Source organism: Pelodiscus sinensis, unplaced genomic scaffold (assembly GCF_049634645.1).
Source record: "Pelodiscus sinensis isolate JC-2024 unplaced genomic scaffold, ASM4963464v1 ctg34, whole genome shotgun sequence".
NCBI lineage: Eukaryota > Metazoa > Chordata > Testudines > Trionychidae > Pelodiscus > Pelodiscus sinensis.
Window position 1 is genome coordinate 3714034 of NW_027465849.1, and position 19248 is coordinate 3733281.

Here is a 19248-nt window from a genome sequence, read left to right on the forward strand (position 1 = left end):
GTGCTTGTCAGTGATCTCATCGGGTGGACTCCAGTACTTGGTTTTCTCCACTTGACACCTTTTGGTTGCACTGGCACCTGACGCCTTCTTCAGCCCTTTGTTGCTGCATTCTCAGGCTGGCACCTCTCAGAACCATTCATTCATCGTCCAAGCACTCTCTCTCTCTCTCTCTTCCATACATTCCCTAATTCATGTTTCTCAGACAGTATTTTGTATAATAATAACTTTACATATACAAGAGTTGTGGTTACAAAAAGTCACAAAAGTTTCTGGGTGGCATTTCTTAAAACATTCTCTCTCTGAGTGCTGAGTTAGTTACTGTTATAGTTACAATGTTTCACTTTGGGATTAGGGTTAATTGTTTCACAATGCTTTGAAGAGAACCGGCGTCAATTGTGTAACAATAAGTTTGAGCCTGCCCTAGGACACAGAGAAGGGAGCTGTTTCTGGCTACATAGTATTATATTCTTAACAGTTCTAAGTTACATGACCTAATATTACATTCCTAACGAATTATATTCTAAAGGGGCAATAATAATAAATCTAAACATTTAACAATCTTGTCGGGGACTCGAACCCGGACGGCCTCTGTTCGTTGTCTGACCGCAAAGAGACAGGCAACACCAGCAAGATCCAATCAGAAGCTCTTTATTGAATGGTGCACACAACAATAGAGAGCGGCCCATCTCCAAAGAGAACCAGCCCCGATTTCATTAACAGGTAGGCTTATATAGACAGTTCCGTCGCATCATAGACTATTTGCCCAAGCAACCCACCCTCCTTTATCGGTTAGAAACTTTAGTATCCATGCACACCTGGCCAACTATACATCATGGCCTTAAGCAATTCATAATACATCAGCAATTTCTTATCAGCCCAAAAGACAGGTACTGGGCAACAAGGAGAGAGTTTGTTATGGCCAAAGGAGAACATAAACAGGGAGTTTGGAACGAACAGGGGGAGAGCAGAAACAGGGAGTCTCCTTATCAGTTCTCAAAACAAACTGTTCCTCATCACAGCAGGTACAAAAATGCAGCTTCTTACTTATCTCATTTTGCAACTTGAGCAAGTGTGTAGGGTGCATCTCTGCTTGAACCTGTCTCCAGTTCTGTCCAGGGACTACCCAGAAACCTTTGTTACATCTGCTTTAGCATAACTGCACTAAGCCTAATTTTCTAGGGCCTAACAATCTTAACAAATAATAATAAAAAATCTAAACTCTTATATGCTTATGCTACTTAACAAACTTATGCTACTTAGACTTTAAGTTGTGGGGAACAAATTATGGGGAGTCACTTCCACTTGGGGGAATCATTTTTAATACTTTAAGATGTTATCCCTACAGCCGTGCGAGCGGCCTGGGAAAAGTTGGAAGGCGGGCGTGGGAGAGACGGAGGCGCGACCCTCTCCCTTGCCATGGCAGGCAGGGCGGGAAGCGAAGCTCTCCGACGGCAGGCTGGGGTGAAATCCCCAGAAAGACTCCCTCCCTATGAGGCACAACGGATTCTATGGTCCTACGGCAGCCCCATAGCGACGCAAGGAAACACACACCCGGGGCGGGTTAGGGGTGCCCCCCATTGGGGGGGGGGGAATTCTGTTGAGAAAAAAAAGGGGGAGACAAATGTTGTTGAGCAAAAACAACGGACCCTGAGAGTTATTAAACCCAACCCCCCCCTCCCAAAACCCAGCGTGGCCCCTTTAAGAAATGCTTTTCACGCTTTTTGGCCCAAACAAGCTGCTGGCAGCCGCCCACCATGTTGCCTCCGTGCGCTGGGCCAGACAGTTCCCCTGTGTAACCCGGTAAGCACCCAGGGATTTTGCCTCCAGATCGGGAAAAAATCCGTAAGTGCTGAACATTTTCAGTGTCCACTATTTTGTGAATTTTTTTACCAGACAGGAGGTGAAAATACCTGATTGTCTGGGTCAATTCCAGACACCTGGCAACCATAGGGAGGGTGTGAAAACCGGGGAAGGGTGTGAAAACGGAGGGAGGTTGTTTGCAGCCTGATTCCTGCGTGGGTCCCGGGTTCCCGACCCAAAAAAGGTTCCCCGGCCCCGGGAACTCTGACTGCAAAGGTGCCTCGATCGGAGCAGCCGTTTGCTCTGGTCTTGGGAGGGGAAACCAACCACCCACGTCTGTCACCACCACCGCCACTTTAGGAGGGGCGAGTCCCATTTGTGATGAAACGGGACCGAAGAGGGACCCTCGTCCGTCTGTCAGCAGAAGGGTTGTGGTGACCCAGCCGGGAGCTGCGCAAAGAACAAATTCCTTTGTGCTCGCTCTTGTCCTGTGTGGAAGACACTGTGCCAGGAGAAAAGTCCGCCATGTTCTTTGCTAACAGATAAAGTCCATTTGGAGAGGATCCCTTTTGTCTCTGATTAGCTTGGCTGCTCCTGGGGAAAAGCCACCATCCCAAAAGGAGGGATTCCCAGGGGAGCCTGGTTCCTTTATGATGAGCATTGAGTGAATCGCTCTGGCCTTGTGTTGCTCAACCAGAGGTCGGAATACCCTTAGAGACTCTAGAGATGTCTGGGGGGCGGGGGGGGGGGGGGGGGGGAGAAGGGTACGTCACCAGAACCGAAATCTGGAGAAAACGGAATGTTTGTTTAAGGTTCACAGCGCTTTGTTATTTGGGAGTAAGCGGTTTAAACAAATGTGTTGTAATGGTAGAAAGAAAAGTTGGGTGTCTGAGAACTGTAGGTACTGGGGGTACTTATCCTGTTTTTTAAAGGGGTACTTTCTAAACAAGAAAGGTTGTAAACACGGCTCTGGACGACTCTGCCTGGCCCGGGTCACTGCAAAATCCCCTTGGGCCACACACTTGCAAGTTGCCCTGCTCACCCAGAAAAGCTTCCAAACCAAACCGCAGAGAGAAACCGCAGAGCTGGACGGCAGAGGCCAATTTGAGCCCCAGAACAGGTGTCAACCAACATCCAGAACGGTTCTGCCATAAGAATAGGTCGTTTCCTTTAAGAGATGTGCCGCGTCCACACTGATCTAATTAGCACTGATGTTGCCCTCCCATCTCTGGGTTTCCTCTTTTTTTTTTTCTTTTCTGTCTTTCTTTTTCTCCTCAGCATCTGAGGGTACGTCTAGGCGGCAGGGTTTTTCCGGGACACCTCCGCTCCTCTGGCAAGGAGTTCCACAGGTTGATGGTGCAGACTGTGGGACAGTAGAGAGCACATGCCACATCCCAAGGAGAATAAAATCCCCACTTTGTTACAGGGACTCAGCCTGCCCCTGCCCATCACACACTCCTTTGGGGGTACCCCACTCTGTCTTCCCCTGTGAGAAAGTGAAAATAGTGGGGATTTTCTTAATGGTTTCCAGGAGTGCAGCATGTCCTTCAGTTTCCCTGTGTGCTGTGTGTGTAGCAAGGTGATGGTGTGTGGGAGGAGGTGTGTTGGGGCTCGGGGCCAGGCGTGCCCTCGACTAGCAGCCTGAGCCCCCGACAATGGCCTGGAGACTGGGGGCCCAGCGACTGACAATCAGGAGACATACCCCAGCTTGGCAACCTGCTGGTGCAGGCCAGCGATCGCATGCAGGGCAGAGGGGAGAGGATCAGGGTGACCAGACCTGCCGCTCCCAGGCAGCGGGAGAAAAGGGCAGAGGAGGGAGGGTGACCGTGATCCCTTTGTCGGGAAACGGGTGGAGAAGGGGCCATGGGGAAGATTTTATTGAGGGGGGATCGGCTGGGAAGGGGCAGACTGGGGGGCAGAGAATGGGTCCCCGGCATGTCTCCTCTCGGGCTAAGTTCTCTTGGGGTCCTGGGGAAATGCAGGGAACCTGGGACTCAACAGCCCCAGGTTGTACCCAGGACAGTCCCAGGTGGAAGAGAGGGGCCAGGATGCTGTAGTCAGAGAGGAAGTCCCCTGTAACATCCATCTTTGCTTGCCTGGATATGCAGGGTGCCGTGTGACCCTGAATGGCTGTAAACAGAGACACGCCAATTGCTTACCAGGAGTGCCCTTGACTAAAACCCATATTGATACAAACACACAGCCTCCGCGGGGGGAGGACTCTCTCGCCCAGTAAAAAAAAAAAGTCCAGTCCTCACAATTTAGTTATCTCCCTTGCAAGTGTAAATTAACTTGAAACTTGCTTGTAAGAACTGGCGCCACAGAAACGGACCAGTACAATTTGGCATCTTAGATAAGAAAGAGGATACGGGCCCCCAGGGGTATATAGATGAGTCCAGCAGCACATTTCCTCTGATTGTCAATCTGCCATCTATCTGCTGGTCGGGTTAGGTGTTTGAGCTCCCGAGGTTCCACCTCGTATTCATCTTTCCCAGGAATTGAGGGACCGGCCCTGGCTTGACCCGCTGGAGTAGAGAGGCACAGAAGGGGGTAAAAATTGTACCCGGATGTGTCCTTTATCTTAAGTGTAGGGCTCTGTCCCCAGCCCTGGGACGGGAAGTGGGCTCCACGTGCCCCCTGGCTTGAGGAATGGCACCTGACTGCATGGGCAGGCCGTGCCCCCAGGCAATGTGGCACCGTTAAGCCAGATTCTCCACCCGCCCGCAGGGAGCCGTGGCCGAGATGCTCAGACGCAGCTTCTCCTGCAAGGGGATCCCGTTCTCTGCAGAGATCTACGACCTCGAGACGATCGACTTCGTAGGGAACCGCTTCCAGGTGCTGGACGACGACATCTTTAGTGTTACCTACCCCAAGTCAGGTAGGGACCCTCCCCGCCCCACGACTCCACCCACTAGGCCCCGCTTCCCTCCCAGAGTTCGGAAGTGAATCCGGGAGCCCTGCTTCCCAGTCCTGCCCTGAACTAATCCCCTCAACTCCACCCCATGCCACAGCCTGGGGGGGTGTCTCACATGTACAGCAAAAACCCAGGGGCCTTGCAGTTTCCCTGCCTAGCTCTGGGAGGGGAGCAGGGTCTAGTGGTTAGAGCAGGAGGAGCTCAGAGCCAGGACTCCTGGGTTCTCTCCCCAGCTGTGGAAGGGCAGCAGGGTTGAGTGCAGAGGTGGGGAACATGACGTCTGGGGGCCAGATGCAGCCCCTGGCTTGCCTGGCTCCATCCCCAGAGGCTCAGGGCTCTTGGTGACTGGTTGGTTGGTTGGTTGGTTTTTTCTCATTTGTTTGCAGCCCCTGACTGATTTTTCTGTGAGTCAGTGGCTCTGACCCAAAAAAGGTTCCCCACCCCTGTTCTAGTGGTTAGATAAGGACGTGGCTGGGTGCCAAGACTCCTGGATTCTGTCCTTGGTTCTGAGGGGAGTGCAGGCTAGTGGCTAGAGCAGGATGGGACCTAGAAGCTAGGATGCCTGGGTTTTCTCTCTCTCTCTGGGAGGGGAGCGGGGTCTAGTGGCTAGAGCAGGGTGGGGCTGGGAGCCAGGACTCCTGAATTCTCTCCCTGGCTTTGGGAGGAGAGTGGGGTCTAGTGGTTAGAGCAGGGTGGGGCTGGGTCTCTCCCCGGCTGTGGGAGGGGAGCAGGCTGCACCTGTTTTTTGCTCCCATCCTAGGTTCCAACTGGATGCAGGAGATCCTGACCCTCATCTGGCAGCAGGGGGACCCGTCCTGGAGCCTCAGTGTGCCCATCTGGGAGCGGATCCCCTGGCTCGATCTCTCTGAGAACATGGAGAAGCTGAAGGCTGCAAAGCCCCCCCGCCTCATCAGCTCCCACCTGCCCATCCAGCTCTTTCCCAAATCCTTCTGGGGCTCCAAAGCCAAGGTGCAATGGGCATCGGGGGCTCCCCGGTCCCCTATTCCGGGATCCCAAATGGTAGCTCCCTTACCCGGTTGTGGGAGAAGGCTCAGGGGGTCTCGCTCCACCCTCCCCATTGTGCAGGATCCTAAGGGCAGCGGTTCTGCTTATGGCACGATGGCCTAGTAGTTAACACAAGGGACGCTAAATGTCCTGGGTTCTCACTCAGCTGAGGGGGAGGAGTGTGGCTTAGTGGTTAGAGCAAGGGACCCTCATCTACAACCTGCTTCCTCACAATTGCGACCATCCCCCACCAGGGACAGGTTGAGGGGTCCTGGCTGCCAGCCCCCCAGGACAAGCATTGCTTATGCACCTTCTTGCAGGTCATCTACACCGTCCGTAACCCCAAGGACCTGCTGGTTTCCCTCTATCATTTCTCCAAGCTGATGAGCTTCCTGCAAGAGCCAGAGTCCCTGGAGGAGCTACTGGGTGCCTTCCTGCAAGGGGAGGGTGAGTGGTATGTAGGGTGGCAGGGGGAGCCCTCACCCCCAGTCCTGTCTGTGGGGCAGGGAGCCTCTGCTCCTGCCAGCCTGGGAAGGGGGGAAGGAACCTCTGGAGAGGCAGGAGGACAGGGAGAAGTGCGGTGTACTGGTAGTTCGAATTAGGATCTTTAATTCGAACTACCTACTCTGGGCCGTGTGTAGCTGCTGGCACAGAGTTTGAACTAAGGGGGATTAAAAAATGGTGGCGCCCGGGAACATGCGCATGAAGGCTGGGATATTTAAATCCTGGGCTTCATTTGTAACTCCACTTGCGCTAATAACCCTATCTAGCTCGAACTAACGAGCTAGTGTAGACGTAACCTGGTATGTTTGGTGGTTGGTGGCAGAATTAATTGCTGGACGGGAGATGGGCCTCCCCCATGTTCTTCAAACCAACTTTAAACACTTTGTGAACCTACCCCCCATCCTTCCCACCTGCCCAGTGTGTACCCCCCCCCCCCTTCCGGGGTCCTATTTTGGGTCCCTGTGTAAAAAGATTTTCTATAGCAGGGAAAAGCGGGGGGGGGAGCACATTTTTATGCAGAAAGTTTCTGTTTGTGATGGAAAAATTAGATTTTTTTTTTTTTTTTTGGTCAAATCCAACCCTCAAGAAAAAGCTCTATTTGGAAACACAATGCCACGTGCTGTCCCTAGTCCCTTCTCTGACCGGACTACATTTCCCATGCTGCATCATGGACAAGCGCTCCCATGATGCACTGCATTCCAGCCTCCCCCACCCAGCCAATGCAGTGTATTGCGGGAACAGCAACCTCACCTTCCTCGTCTCCTCAATGGGCTAAAACTCTCCCGCTGGACTACATCTCCCAGGGTGCACTGCAACCTAGTGGTGCATCATGGGAACTGTAATCTGGCCAGGCAGCTTGGGGGAGAGAGGTAAGTGAGTCAGGGGAACAATAGTTGATGGTTCACTGTGGTCAGGCACTCCCATGAGGCACTGCAGTCTATCTCGGGTGCCCTGCTGCTGCGGTGCATCATGGGAGCTGTAGTTTGGGTGCCTTCACCCTGTCCCCAGTCTGCTCTCCAGCCAGGCTACGACCCCAGTACATCTCTCAGCTCCTCTGGGGTCGAGCCGATCTGGAGCGTCCCTTCGTTGCCGTGGAGACAGGGTCTGATTCGGACCTCGGCTCCCCCAGGCTCAATCCGGAGTCACACCCGGGGCAGGGCCAGGTTCTGCCTGCAGCTCCCGAATCCTCCCTATGGCTACTGGCTGGGGTAGGAGTCCCCCTCCCCCGATGTGGGGGGCAGTTCCCCGGGGTGACACCCCCCCCCTTTGCATTTCCAGTTCTGTTCGGCTCCTGGTTCGACCACGTGAAGGGCTGGCTGGGGCTGCGGGGCCGCGAGAACTTCTTCTGCATCAGCTACGAGGAGCTGCAGGAGGTGGGGCAGGAGGGGGAGGGGACAGTAGTGAGAGTATCTGGGAGGCTGAAGGAGAGATCTGGGGTGGGAATCCCAGCAGAGTGGGAAAAGGGGGGCAGAAGGAAGGGGTCTGTGTAAGGGAACTGGGGGGGCAATAAAAAGGGGTCTGGGGAGGGGTATTGAGGGGAAGACTGGAGGAGTCTGGGAAGGGAAACTGGGGGTGCAGAAGGAAACACTCTGTGGAGGGAAACTGGGGGGAGAAGGAAGGGGTCTGGGGAGAGATTCCCAGCAGAGTGGGGAAGTGTGCGGGGTCAGAGAAGGAAGGGGTCTGGGGAGGGGAAGTAGGGGGGAGAAGGGAGGTTTTGGGCCAGTGGGGAGCAGCAGGGGCTGGGGCAAGGCAGTGGGGGCAGGCGGGTGCCCCCCTCACCAGGGCACGTGGCCTCCTCCCATGTCTCCGCCTCGCACAGGACCTGCGGGGCAGCGTGGAGCGCATCTGCCACTTCTTGGGCAAGGATTTATCCGACGCCGCCCTGGCCTCCGTGGTGCAGAACGCCTCCTTCCAGGCCATGCGGGACAACCCCATGGCCAACTTCAGCCTGATGCCTGATAACATCCTGGACAAAAGCAAGGGCAGCTTCCTCAGGAAAGGTGGGCAGAGGCGGGGTCCCGGTGCCCGTCCTGTGCCCGCTCCCTGCAGTCGCCCCGCCACCCCCAGCCGGGCTGCACCAGCCCAGACAGGGCCGCAAGGCGTCCCTTACAATCTGCCGCCCCTGTCAGCTCCTCTCACCAACCTGTGCCCACTGCAGGGGGCAGGCAGGAGGAACCAAGCCCAGTGGAATCCTTTCTCTCCCCCCCACGTGCTTTGTAGCAGGAGGCAGCTCTACAGCGAGTAGAAATAGGGCGCTGCCCTTTAACGAGGGGGGTGAACAGGTGCCGACTGGGTTCTGGGGAGAGGCAGGCGAGGCCCCACGCCAGAGACAGTGGCTGGGTGCTGGCAGCCAGGGTGGGCCTGCGGGGTGTAGCCGTAGAACGGGGATAGATGGCGCCCGTTGGAGGGGCGGGGGGGCTGCAGAAGGGGCAGATGAGGGGGGTGACCAGACCTGCCTCCCCTGAGTGCCGTGGGGTCAGGGCCAGATTCTGACCCCAGCGTCCCAGAGGGCAACCTGGGGTCATTCACTCCCTTTGCAGAGCCAGGGAAAGACCCCGGGAGTCGTCCTGGCTCCCAGCTCCTCTTCCCCACCCTAACCACTAGCCTCCACTCCCCGCCCCGAGCTGACGCAGAACCCAGGCATCCTGCCCCGCCACCCCCGCCAGCACTGTGGACCCTCATCCCACCTGTAGGGACGTGGCCCGGCTGCTGTGGAAATGCTCCCCCAGTAGGGGGCGCTGTGGGGGGGGGGCTTTGCGCTGTCCCAGCCCCCGGCCCCAGGACCGCTGGCCCACCCGTGTCTCTGCTTTGCAGGGGTGGTTGGCGACTGGAAGAACCATTTCACCGTGGCGCAGAGCGAGCGCTTTGGCCGGGCTTACCGAGAGCGGATGCAGGACCTGGCCGGGACCTTCCCCTGGGACGAGTGACCCCCCCCAGCTCAGGCGGGGTGCACGGGGCTGTACAGAGCTGGGGGGGGCATGGAGCCAGAGCTCCCCCTAGTGGTGTCTGCGGTACTTCCCCCTTAGCTGCTACTGACCTGTCCCCCCCCACACACTCGCCCCCTCTCTCTGCCCCCACCTGCTCTTTCCTTCCTGCTTTTCTGGGCCTCCCAAATTAAAGCCTCCCCTCTCTGGGGGTCTGTTTACACCACACCGCGCCTGAACCCCTTAGTCCGGACGCCTGGATCCTCTGTCAGCATTTGCCTCCCCCTATGCGTCTACCTGGAAGGCGATGCTGAGACCCGGGGGGACGTGGAGGCGCCTTCGGCCGGCTCAGCCTTGGGCCGCTCGGAAGCCAGGCGTCGCGGACAGGCAATTTTTTCTACCATTGCAACATATTTGTTTAAACAACTCAATCGTATCCGCATCCCTCCTTACAAGGTACACTGCGCATGGAGGTCATGGGACCCTCTCCCCCTCCCCTTGAGTCCAGCCCTGGGTTCTTAGCATCTCCTTCCTCCTGCAGCGAAGCTCAGCCCAGCACCCTGCATCCTGCTCCCCGCAGCGCAGGCCGGCTCCCCCCTTGCGTGGCACCCAGGGGAAACTGTCCCCTCCTACTCCCCCCTCGCTGCCCCTCTGCCTGCAGGTCCCAGGCGGGGAGAGCGCAGCCCTCCCGAGACGGCCGCGGGAGTTCTGTGTCCAGTTTCGGGCACCGCTCTGTGGGGGGATGTAGAGAAACCGGAAAAGGAGGCGAGGACGCCCCCGGGTCCGGCCCGCCAGCCGCACGAGCAAAGGCTGATGAGGGGGGGGGGGTTGGTCGAGTTTGGGACAGGGCCCCTCAAGCGAGGCCGTGCGAGCGGTCTGGGAAAAGTTGGAAGGCGGGCGTGGGAGAGACGGAGGCGCTGCCCTTTCCCTCGCCACGGCGGGCAGGGCGGGAAGCGACGCTCTCCGACGGCAGGCTGGGGTGAAATCCCCGGAAAGACCCCCTCCCCGTGAGGCACAACGGATTCTATGGTCCTACAGCAGCCCCATAGCGACACAAGGAGACACACACCCCGGGAGGGTTAGGGGTGCCAGATGGTTTCACTAAAAATACAGGACAGCCCCCCCTAAAAGATATCCCCCGGGGGGAAATATTCTGTTGAGAAAAAAAGGGGGGGGAGACCAAGTTGTTGAGCACAAAAATAAGGACCCTGAGAGTTAAGCCAAAAAAAAAAAATTAAAAAACCCAGCGAGGCCCCTTTAAGAAATGCTTTTCAGGCTTTTTCGCCCAAACAAGCTGCTGGCAGCCGCCCACAATCTTGTTTCCCTGCGCTGGGCCGGACAGTTCCCCTGCATAACCTGGTAAGCACCCAGGGCTTTCGCCTCCAGACCGGGAAAAAATCCGTAAGTGCTGAACTTTTTAGGTGTCTACTATTTTGTGAATTTTTTTACCAGACAGGAGGTGAAAATACCAGATTTACCAGACACCTGGCCACACTGGGGAGGGTGTGAAAAACCAGGGGAGGGTGTGAAACTGCCCCACTGGTGGCTGGTTGCGATGTTGTCAGCTTGACATTTTAGCCGGCGGATGAAAAGGGAGCATGCGGCGGGAAAGGACTAACCGGCTCGCAGGCCGACTGACCCAGGGTCGACCCCTCAGTAAAGGACAAGTGCTACATGTGCTTAGAGCAAGGATGGGATAGGATAGAGCTTTCCTGGATCCGGCCCCCGAGGCTCAGGGCCCCCTCCCCCCCGATTAGCCTTGGGGAGCCAGGACTAACCCTCCATCCCAACCTCCTCCCGGCCCCAGGACCTCTGACTGCAAAGGTGCCTCGTTCGGAGCAGCCGTTTGCTCTGGTCTCGGGAGGGAGAACCAACCACCCGTGTCTGCCGCCCCCACCGCCGCTTTAGGAGGGGCTAGTCCCATTTGTGATGAAACGGGACCGAAGAGGGACCCTCGTCCACCTGTCTCGGGGAAAGTTGCGGTGAACCGGTCGGGTGCTGTGCAAAGAACAAATTACTTTGCGCTCGCTCTCATCCTGAGTGGAAGACACCCTGCCAGGAGAAAAGTCCACCGTGTACTTTGCTAAGGGATAAAGTCCTTTTGGAGAGGATCCCTTTTATCTCCGAATGGCTTGGCTGCTCCTGGGGAAAAGCCGCCAGCCCTAAAGGAGGGATTCCCTGGGGAGCCGGGGTACTCTAGAGACGTCTGGGGCGGGGGCGGGAGGGAAAGGAGGGGGGGGTGCGTTGCCACAACTGAAAATTGGAGAAAACAGAATGTTTGTTTAAGGCTGACAGCTCTTTATTGTTTTTGTGCTTTTTCCATCCAAAAATGTCATCGCCCGCCCGGCTAGGAGAACGTTTACACAAATGTGTTGCAATGGTAGAATAAAAAGTTGGGTGTGTGAGAACTGTAGGTACTGGGGGTACTTTCTAAAAAAGAAAGGTTGAGAAACACGGCTCTGGACGACTCTGCCTGGCCCGGGTCACTGCAAACTCCCCTTGGGCCACACACTTGCAAGTTGCCCTGCTCACCCAGAAAAGCTTCCAAACCAAACCGCAGAGAGAAACCGCAGAGCTGGACAGCAGAGGCCAATTTGAGCCCCAGAACAGGTGTCAACCAACATCCACAACGGTTCTGCCAAAAAACGTGTCTGCTCTGCCGAATTTTTTTACAGCAGAGCAGATACGTTTTTTTGGCACCCCTCTGAAACCTCCCTGTGGAGTAGCCTCACCTCGAGAATTGAACTCCCCGGCCGGGAGGCAGGCACCTGGCTGCTAGGGATGTCAGCGACTACACGATGAACTGATGAGCCTGGGCTGATGGGTTAATCTTGTCGACTACACGCACTCCCCCTCCCCCTTGCTGCCTCTGCATCAGAGGCAGCTGGGGCCGGGATGTGGGGGTGGGGAGTGGGAGCCGGTGCTTGTGAGCTGGCTTAAAAGCTGGCTCTTTGTGAAGACCAGATCCACCTCTTCCGCTGCCCCCGCCCCGGATTCCCGACACATGCAGGGAGCCAGTTTTCAAGCAGGCTCCCCGGATGTGCTGGCTCCTCAGATCTGCCTCCCTCGCCTTGCTGCCTCCTCTGGAGACAGTGGGGTGGGAGGAGGCAGGAACCAGTGCTGGGGGGAGTCAGCTTAAAAGCAGCGCAGGGCAGCAGGCGGGAGCTGGTCTGTGCGGGGAGCCAGTTTAGAAACCGGCTCCCCTTGTGGACCGGCGGCTGCTTCTGCTAGAGAGGGGGAGACAGGGGGCTAGAATGCACCGGCTGCCGCTCCCGCCCCTTGGGCCTGTGGGATAGTCATGTATCGGTGACGTGACTACTCAATTATGCTCTAACACGCCTGCCGGCTGCACTCTGAACCCCCCTCCATCGCCCGTGGGATCAGGCCAGGAGCCAGAGCCAGGCAGTCCAATCCATCATCAGCACCAGCCTGCATCCAGCCCCATGGCTGGCACAGGGGGGCAGGGAATGGGGCCCTGGATATCTCCCCTCTAGGGTCCGCCAGCCCCCATCTTGCCCCAGGGCAGGGACTGGCTGGCACAAGGGGGCAGGGAATGGGCTAAGTTCTCTTGGGGTCCTGGGGAAATGCAGGGGGCCCAGGACTCAACAGCCCCAGGTGGTACCCAGGACAGTCCCAGGTGGAAGAGAGGGGCCAGGATGCCTGGGTTCTATCCCTGACTCTAGAAGAGGAGTGAGGCCCAGCGGTTAGAGCTGGCGAGTGGGGGGCGGGAGCTGGGAAGCAGGTCACCTGGGCTCTGTCCTCAGCCCTGGGACGGGAAGTGGGCTCCACGTGCCCCCTGCCCTGGGATACGGCACCTGACTGCATGGGCAGGCCGTGCCCCCAGGCAATGCGGCGCCGTTAAGCCAGACCCTCTGCCCGCCCACAGGGAGCCACAGCCGAGATGCTCAGACACAGCTTCTCCTACAAGGGGATCCCGTTCCCCGCAGAGTTCTACCAATCTGAGACCGTCGACTTCGTAGGGAACCACTTCCAGGTGCTGGACGACGACATCTTTAGTGTTACCTACCCCAAGTCAGGTAGGGACCCTCCCCGCCCCACGGCTCCACCCACTAGGCCCCGCTTCCCTCCCAGAGCTGGGGAGTGAATTCGGGAGCCCTGCATCCCAGTCCTGCCCTGATCTAATCCCCTCAACCCAACCCCATACCACAGCCTGGGGGGTGTCTCACATGTACAGCAAAAACCCAGGGGCCTTGCAGTTTCTCTGCCTGGCTCTGGGAGGGGAGCAGGGTCTAGTGGTTAGAGCAGGAGGAGCTCAGAGCCAGGACTCCTGGGTTCTCTCCCCAGCTGTGGAAGGGCAGCAGGGTCGAGTGCAGTGGTGGAAACATGAGGTCTGGGAGCCAGATGCAGCCCCTGGCTTGCCTGGTTCCATCCCCAGAGGCTCGGGGTTCCTGGTGATGGATGGATGGATGGGTTGGTTGGTTTTGTATGTTTGTTTCTCACTTGTTTGCAGTCCCTGACTGATTTTTCTGTGAGCCTGTGGCCCTGACCCAAAACAGGTTCCCCACCCCTATTCTAGTGCTTAGATTAGGACGTGGCTGGGTGCCAAGACTCCTGGATTCTGTCCTTGGTTCTGAGGGGAGTGCAGGCTAGTGGCTAGAGCAGGATGGGGCCTAGGCGCTAGGACGCCTGGGTTTTCTCCCTGTCTCTGGGAGGGGAGTGTTACCCCAAATATATTCTCACTGGAGACCACCAGGGTTACACTAGTACGGGTTTATTGCTGCTAGGTAAAACTAATGAGGAGAAAGCAGCCACCAAAGGTTTAAGCTAAAGAAGATAAAACTCTCTCTCTCTCACACACACACATACAGACAAGCAAGCAAGCACACACCCCTCCATTCATTCACACCCATTCATTCCTGCCCTCACACACTTACACAGACATATGGCTTGCAGAAGGAGCCAAGGCATGTGGATCCTGGAGGGTCGGTGTGCTCATCATGGCTGGGGAAACTGGTCAGGAGAGAGACACTGGAGAGGAGCTTCTCAGGAGCAGGGGAAGGAAAAAAATGAGAGTCTCACATTTCCTCCTTCTCTTTATATAGTGTCTGAATGGCTCCTGTGACTCATTCATCTTGTCATCAGGGAGCATGCCCAGACTTCCCTTTATCCAGCAGGGAGCATGCCCAGACTTTGATGACTCATTGCCATGTGGTCCATTGTTCCAAGCCTTCTTCAGACACACACTCACACTCTCTCTCCATTCACTCGGGAGAATGCAGCTTAGGGAAAGTTACAAGCAGGGTGGCTGGGTGTTACAAAGATTACAAAGTTGCAGTTTACAGTAAACTTGAGAGTTACACAGATTACAAAGATTGACAAGGATCACAATAAGTTGCAGTTTAAAACCTTAGACCAGGGGTCCGAAATGTGGTGCCCGTGGGCGCCGCGGTGCCCGCGGGTGCCATGACACCCACCGGGCCATTTCTGTGCGCCCACCAAGCGAACGGGCCAGACCCACCCCCAGGCGCACGGCACATGGGTGGTGCCGGCCCCTGGGGCACACGGTGTATGGGCGGCCCCGCCCCCGGGTGCACAGCGTTTTGGTGGCCTTGCCTCCAGGTGCGCAGTGCAAGGGCTTTGCCAGCCCCGGAAGCGCAGCACATGGGCAGTGTTGGCCCCGGGCGTGCAGCACAGGGGTGGCACCGGCCCCGGGCATGCAGCACCTGGGCGGTGGCTGCCCCGCCCCTGGGCGTACGGTGCATGGGCTGTTCCGGTCCCAGTGCACAGCGTATGGGCAGCCCCACCCCTGGGCACGAGGCACAGGAGCGGCGCCAGCGCTGGCCCCGGGAGTGCAGCGCATGGGTGGCACCAGCACCAGGGGCGTGCCGTACGGGTGGCTCTGCCCCCAGGCATGTGCACGGCTCCACCCCCGGGTTCATGTGTGTCCCTGCCCCCGGGTGCCCGGCGCGTGAGTAGCCCCGCCCCCGGGCACCCAGAAGCCCCAAAAGATTGGGGACCACTGCCTTAGACCTTACAGTTTGGTGTAGCTTTAGAAAATCCATGTATATAAATCTAGTGAGCTCAGGAGGAGGTGTTTTTATGCAACAGGGAGTTGAGCCTGGTGGTTAGAGCAGGGTGGGGCTGGGAGCCAGGACTCCTGGATTCTCTCACTGTCTCTGGAAGGGGAGTGGGGTTTAGTGGTTAGAGCAGGGTGAGGCTGGGAGCCAGGACACCTGGGTTTTCTTCCTGGCTGTGGGAGGTGAGTGGGGTCTAGTGGTTAGAGCAGGGTGGGGCTGGGTCTCTCTCCGGCTGTGGGAGGGGAGCAGGCTGCACCTGTTTTTTGCTCCCATCCTAGGTTCCAACTGGATGCTGGAGATCCTGAGCCTCATCTGGCAGCAGGGGGACCCGTCCTGGTGCCGCAGTGTGCCCATCTGGGATCGGTCTCCCTGGCTCGAGGCCTCTGGTACCCTGGAGAAGCTGAAGGCTGCAAAGCCCCCCCGCCTCATCAGCTCCCACCTGCCCATCCAGCTCTTTCCCAAATCCTTCTGGGGCTCCAAAGCCAAGGTGAAATGGGCGTGAGGGGCTCCCTGGCCCCCCATTCCGGGATCCCAAATGGTAGCTCCCTTACCCGGTTGTGGGAGAAGGCTCAGGGGGTCTCGCTCCATCCTAAGGGCAGCGGTTCTGCTCATGGCACAATGGCCTAGTAGTTAGCACAAGGGGTGCTAGGTGTCCTGGGTTCTCACCCAGCTGAGGGGGAGGAGTGGGGTCTAGCAGTTAGAGCAAGGAACCCTCATCTACAACCTGCTTCCTCACAATTACGTCCACCCCCCACCAGGGACAGTTGAGGGGTCCTGGCTGCCAGCCCCCCAGGACAAGCATTGCTTATGCGCCTTCTTGCAGGTCATCTACACCATCCGTAACCCCAAGGACCTGCTGGTTTCCCTCTATCATTTCTCCAAGCTGATGAGCTTCCTGGAAGAGCCAGAGTCCCTGGAGGAGCTACTGGGTGCCTTCCTGCAAGGGGAGGGTGAGTGGTGTGTGGGGTGGCAGGGGGAGCCCTCACCCCCAGTCCTGTCTGTGGGGCAAGGAGCCTCTGCTCGTGCCAGCCTGGGAAGCGGGGAAGGAACCTCCAGAGAGGCAGGAGGACAGGGGGAGGTGCAGAGCTGATGTGGAGAGTGGTATGGGGCAGAATTAAAAAGGCGTTGGGAGGGTCTGGTATATTTGGGGGCTGGTGGCAGAATTTATTGCTGGACGGGGGATGGGCCTCCCCCATCTTCTTCAGAGCAACTTTAAACACTTTGTGAGCCTACCCCCCATCCCTGCCCACCTGCCCAGGGTGGGTCCTCACCTTCTGTCCCCCCCGGGTTGTTCTGGGTCCCTGTGTAAAATAGTTTTTTCCATAGCGTTGGGGGGGAGGGGAGCACATTTTTATGCAGAAAGTTTCTGCTTCTGATGGAAAAATTAGATTTTTTGGGGATCAAAACCAACCCTCAGGAAAAATCTCTATTTGGAAACACAATGCCACACCCTGTCCCTTGTCCCTTCTGTGACCGGACTACATTTCCCATGCTGCATCATGGACAAGCGCTCCCATAATACACTGCATTCCAGCCTCCTCCACCCACCCGACTGGTGCAGTGCATTGTGGGGACAGCAACCTCACCTTCCTAGTCTCCCCAATGGGCTGAAACTCTCCCGCTGGACTACGTCTCCCAGGGTGCACTGCAACCCAGTGGTGTATCATGGGAGCTGTAATCTGGCCAGGCAGCTTGGGGGAGAGAGGTAAGTGAGTCAGGGGAACAACAGTTCATGGTGCACTGTGGTCAGGCACTCCCATAAGGCACTGCAGTCTATCTCGGGTGCCCTGCTGCTGCGGTGCATCATGGGAGCTGTAGTTTGGGTGCCTTCACCCTGTCCCCAGTCTGCTCTCCAGCCAGGCTACGACCCCAGTACATCTCTGAGCTCCTCTGGGGTCGAGCCGATCTGGAGCGTCCTTTCGTTGCCGTGGAGACAGGGTCTCATTTGGACCTCGGCTCCCCCAGGCTCAATCCGGAGTCACACCCAGGGCAGGGCCAGGTTCTGCCTGCATCGCCCCTCCCTGCTCCCAAATCCCACCTACAGCTACTGGATCCTCTCTATGGCTACTAGCTGGGGTAGGAACCCCCCTCCCACGATCTGTGGGGCAGTTCCCCGGGGTTACACCCCCCCCCCTTTGCATTTCCAGTTCTGTACGGCTCCTGGTTCGACCACGTCAAGGGCTGGCTGGGGATGCGGGGCCGCGAGAACTTCTTCTGCATCAGCTACGAGGAGCTGCAGGAGGTGGGGCAGGAGGGGGAGGGGTGAGCGCAGTGGGGAAGGGACCAAGGGGTGGGGTGGGGGGTATGTTTCAGGATGGGGGGACCCTGCCTGGGCTGAATGGAGGAGAAAGGGGCTGTAAAGTGAAGGGACGGCAGTGAGGGCATCTGGGAGGCAGAAGGAAGAGATCTGGGGAGGGAATCCCAGCAGAGTGGGAAAAGGGGGCAAAAGGAAGGGGTCTGTATAAGAGAACTGGGGGGGACAAAAGAGGGCTCTGGGGAAGGGCACGGGGGGTAGACTGGAGGAGTCTGAGGAGGGGGTCCCAGCAGAGTGGGGAACGGTGCGGTGGGCACAGAAGGAAGGGGTCTGGGAAGGGGAAGTTGGGGGGAGAAAGGAGGTTTTGGGCTGGTGGGGAGCAGCAGGGTGCCCCCCTCACCAGGGCACGTGGCCGCCCTGCCCCCCGTCTCCGCCTCGCACAGGACCTGCGGGGCAGCGTGGGGCGGATCTGCCGCTTCCTGGGCAAGGATTTATCCGACGCCGCCCTGGCCTCCGTGGTGCAGAACGCCTCCTTCCAGGCCATGCGGGACAACCCCATGGCCAACTACAGCCTGATGCCTGACAACATCATGGACAAAACCAAGGGCAGCTTCCTCAGGAAAGGTGGGCAGAGGCGGGGTCCCGGTGCCCGTCCTGTGCCCGCTCCCTGCACCCCTCTCACATGGCCCCGCCCAAGCCCGGGGGTCTGGCTCTAGCCATGCTGCACTACCCCAGACAGGGCTGCGAGGCGTCCCTGGCAACCTGACCCCCCTGCCAGCCCCTCCCACCAACCTGTGCCCACTGTAGGGGGCAGGCAGGAGGAACCAAGCCTGGTGGAATCCTTTCTTCCCCCCCCCCCCCCACGTGCTTCGTAGCGGAAGGCGGCTCTACAGCGAGTAGAAATAGGGCGCTGCCCCTTAATGAGGGGGGTGAACAGGTGCTGACCGGGTTCTGGGGAGGGGCAGGCTGGCCCCACGCCAGAGACAGTGGCTGGGTGCTGGCAGCCAGGGTGGGCCTGTGGGGTGTAGCCGGAGAACGGGGATAGATGGCGCCCGTTGGAGAGGTCGGGGGGCTGCAGAAGGGGCAGATGAGGGGGGTGACCAGATCTGCCTCCCCTGAGTGCCGTGGGGTCAGGGCCAGATTTTGACCCCAGTGTCCCAGAGGGCAACCTGGGGTCATTCACTCCCTTTGCGGAGCCAGGGAAAGACCCCGGGAGTCGTCCTGGCTCCCAGCCTCCCTTCCCCACCCTAACCACTAGCCTCCACTCCCCTCCCCGAGCTGGCGCAGAACCCAGGCATCCTGCCCCGCTACCCCCGCCAGCACTGTGGACCCTCATCCCACCTGTAGGCACATGGCCCTGCTGCTGTGGAAATGCTCCCCCAGTAGGGGGCGCTGTGGGGGAGGGGCTCTGCGCTGTCCCAGCCCCCGGCGCCAGGACCGCTGGCCCACCCGTGTCTCTGCTTCGCAGGGGTGGTTGGCGACTGGAAGAACCATTTCACCGTGGCGCAGAGCGAGCGCTTTGGCCGGGCTTACCGAGAGCGGATGCAGGACCTGGCCGGGACCTTCCCCTGGGACGAGTGACCCCCCCAGCTCAGGCGGGGTGCACGGGGCTGTACAGAGCTGGGCGGGGGGCATGGAGCCAGAGCTCCCCCTAGTGGTGTCTGCGGTACTTCCCCCTCAGCTGCTACTGACCTGTCCCCCGCCCCCCATTCGGCCCCTCTCCCTGCCCCCGCCTGCTCTTTCCTTCCAGATTTTCCGGGCCTCCCAAATTAAAACCCGCCCCCTCTGGGGGGGTCTGTTTACACCACA

The 19248-nt window shown here is 58.1% G+C and overlaps 2 protein-coding genes across 4 annotated transcripts; both read left to right on the forward strand.

Annotated features, from left to right (window-relative positions):
* The first annotated feature begins 1711 nt into the window (after positions 1–1711).
* On the forward strand, positions 1712–9375 carry LOC102445395 (sulfotransferase 2B1-like). Of its 2 annotated transcripts, none has more exons than XM_075915442.1 (7): positions 1712–1842; positions 4528–4678; positions 5475–5683; positions 6040–6166; positions 7502–7596; positions 8043–8223; positions 9038–9375. In XM_075915442.1, exons 2-7 carry the CDS (start codon positions 4543–4545, stop codon positions 9148–9150), a joined length of 861 nt encoding a protein of 286 aa, XP_075771557.1. In that variant the 5' UTR covers positions 1712–1842; positions 4528–4542; the 3' UTR covers positions 9151–9375. The 2 variants fall into 2 exon arrangements, with proteins under 2 accessions (XP_075771557.1, XP_075771558.1); XM_075915443.1 differs by lacking the exon at positions 1712–1842 and adding an exon at positions 3262–4350.
* Positions 9376–10406: 1031 nt separating this feature from the next.
* On the forward strand, positions 10407–19246 carry LOC142823840 (sulfotransferase 2B1-like). Of its 2 annotated transcripts, none has more exons than XM_075915455.1 (7): positions 10407–10506; positions 13034–13184; positions 15464–15672; positions 16009–16135; positions 17333–17427; positions 17883–18063; positions 18908–19246. In XM_075915455.1, the coding sequence occupies exons 2-7, from the start codon at positions 13049–13051 to the stop codon at positions 19018–19020; spliced, it is 861 nt and encodes a 286-aa protein (XP_075771570.1). In that variant the 5' UTR covers positions 10407–10506; positions 13034–13048; the 3' UTR covers positions 19021–19246. The 2 variants fall into 2 exon arrangements, with proteins under 2 accessions (XP_075771570.1, XP_075771569.1); XM_075915454.1 differs by having other exon boundaries at positions 10438–10548.
* Positions 19247–19248: the final 2 nt, after the last annotated feature.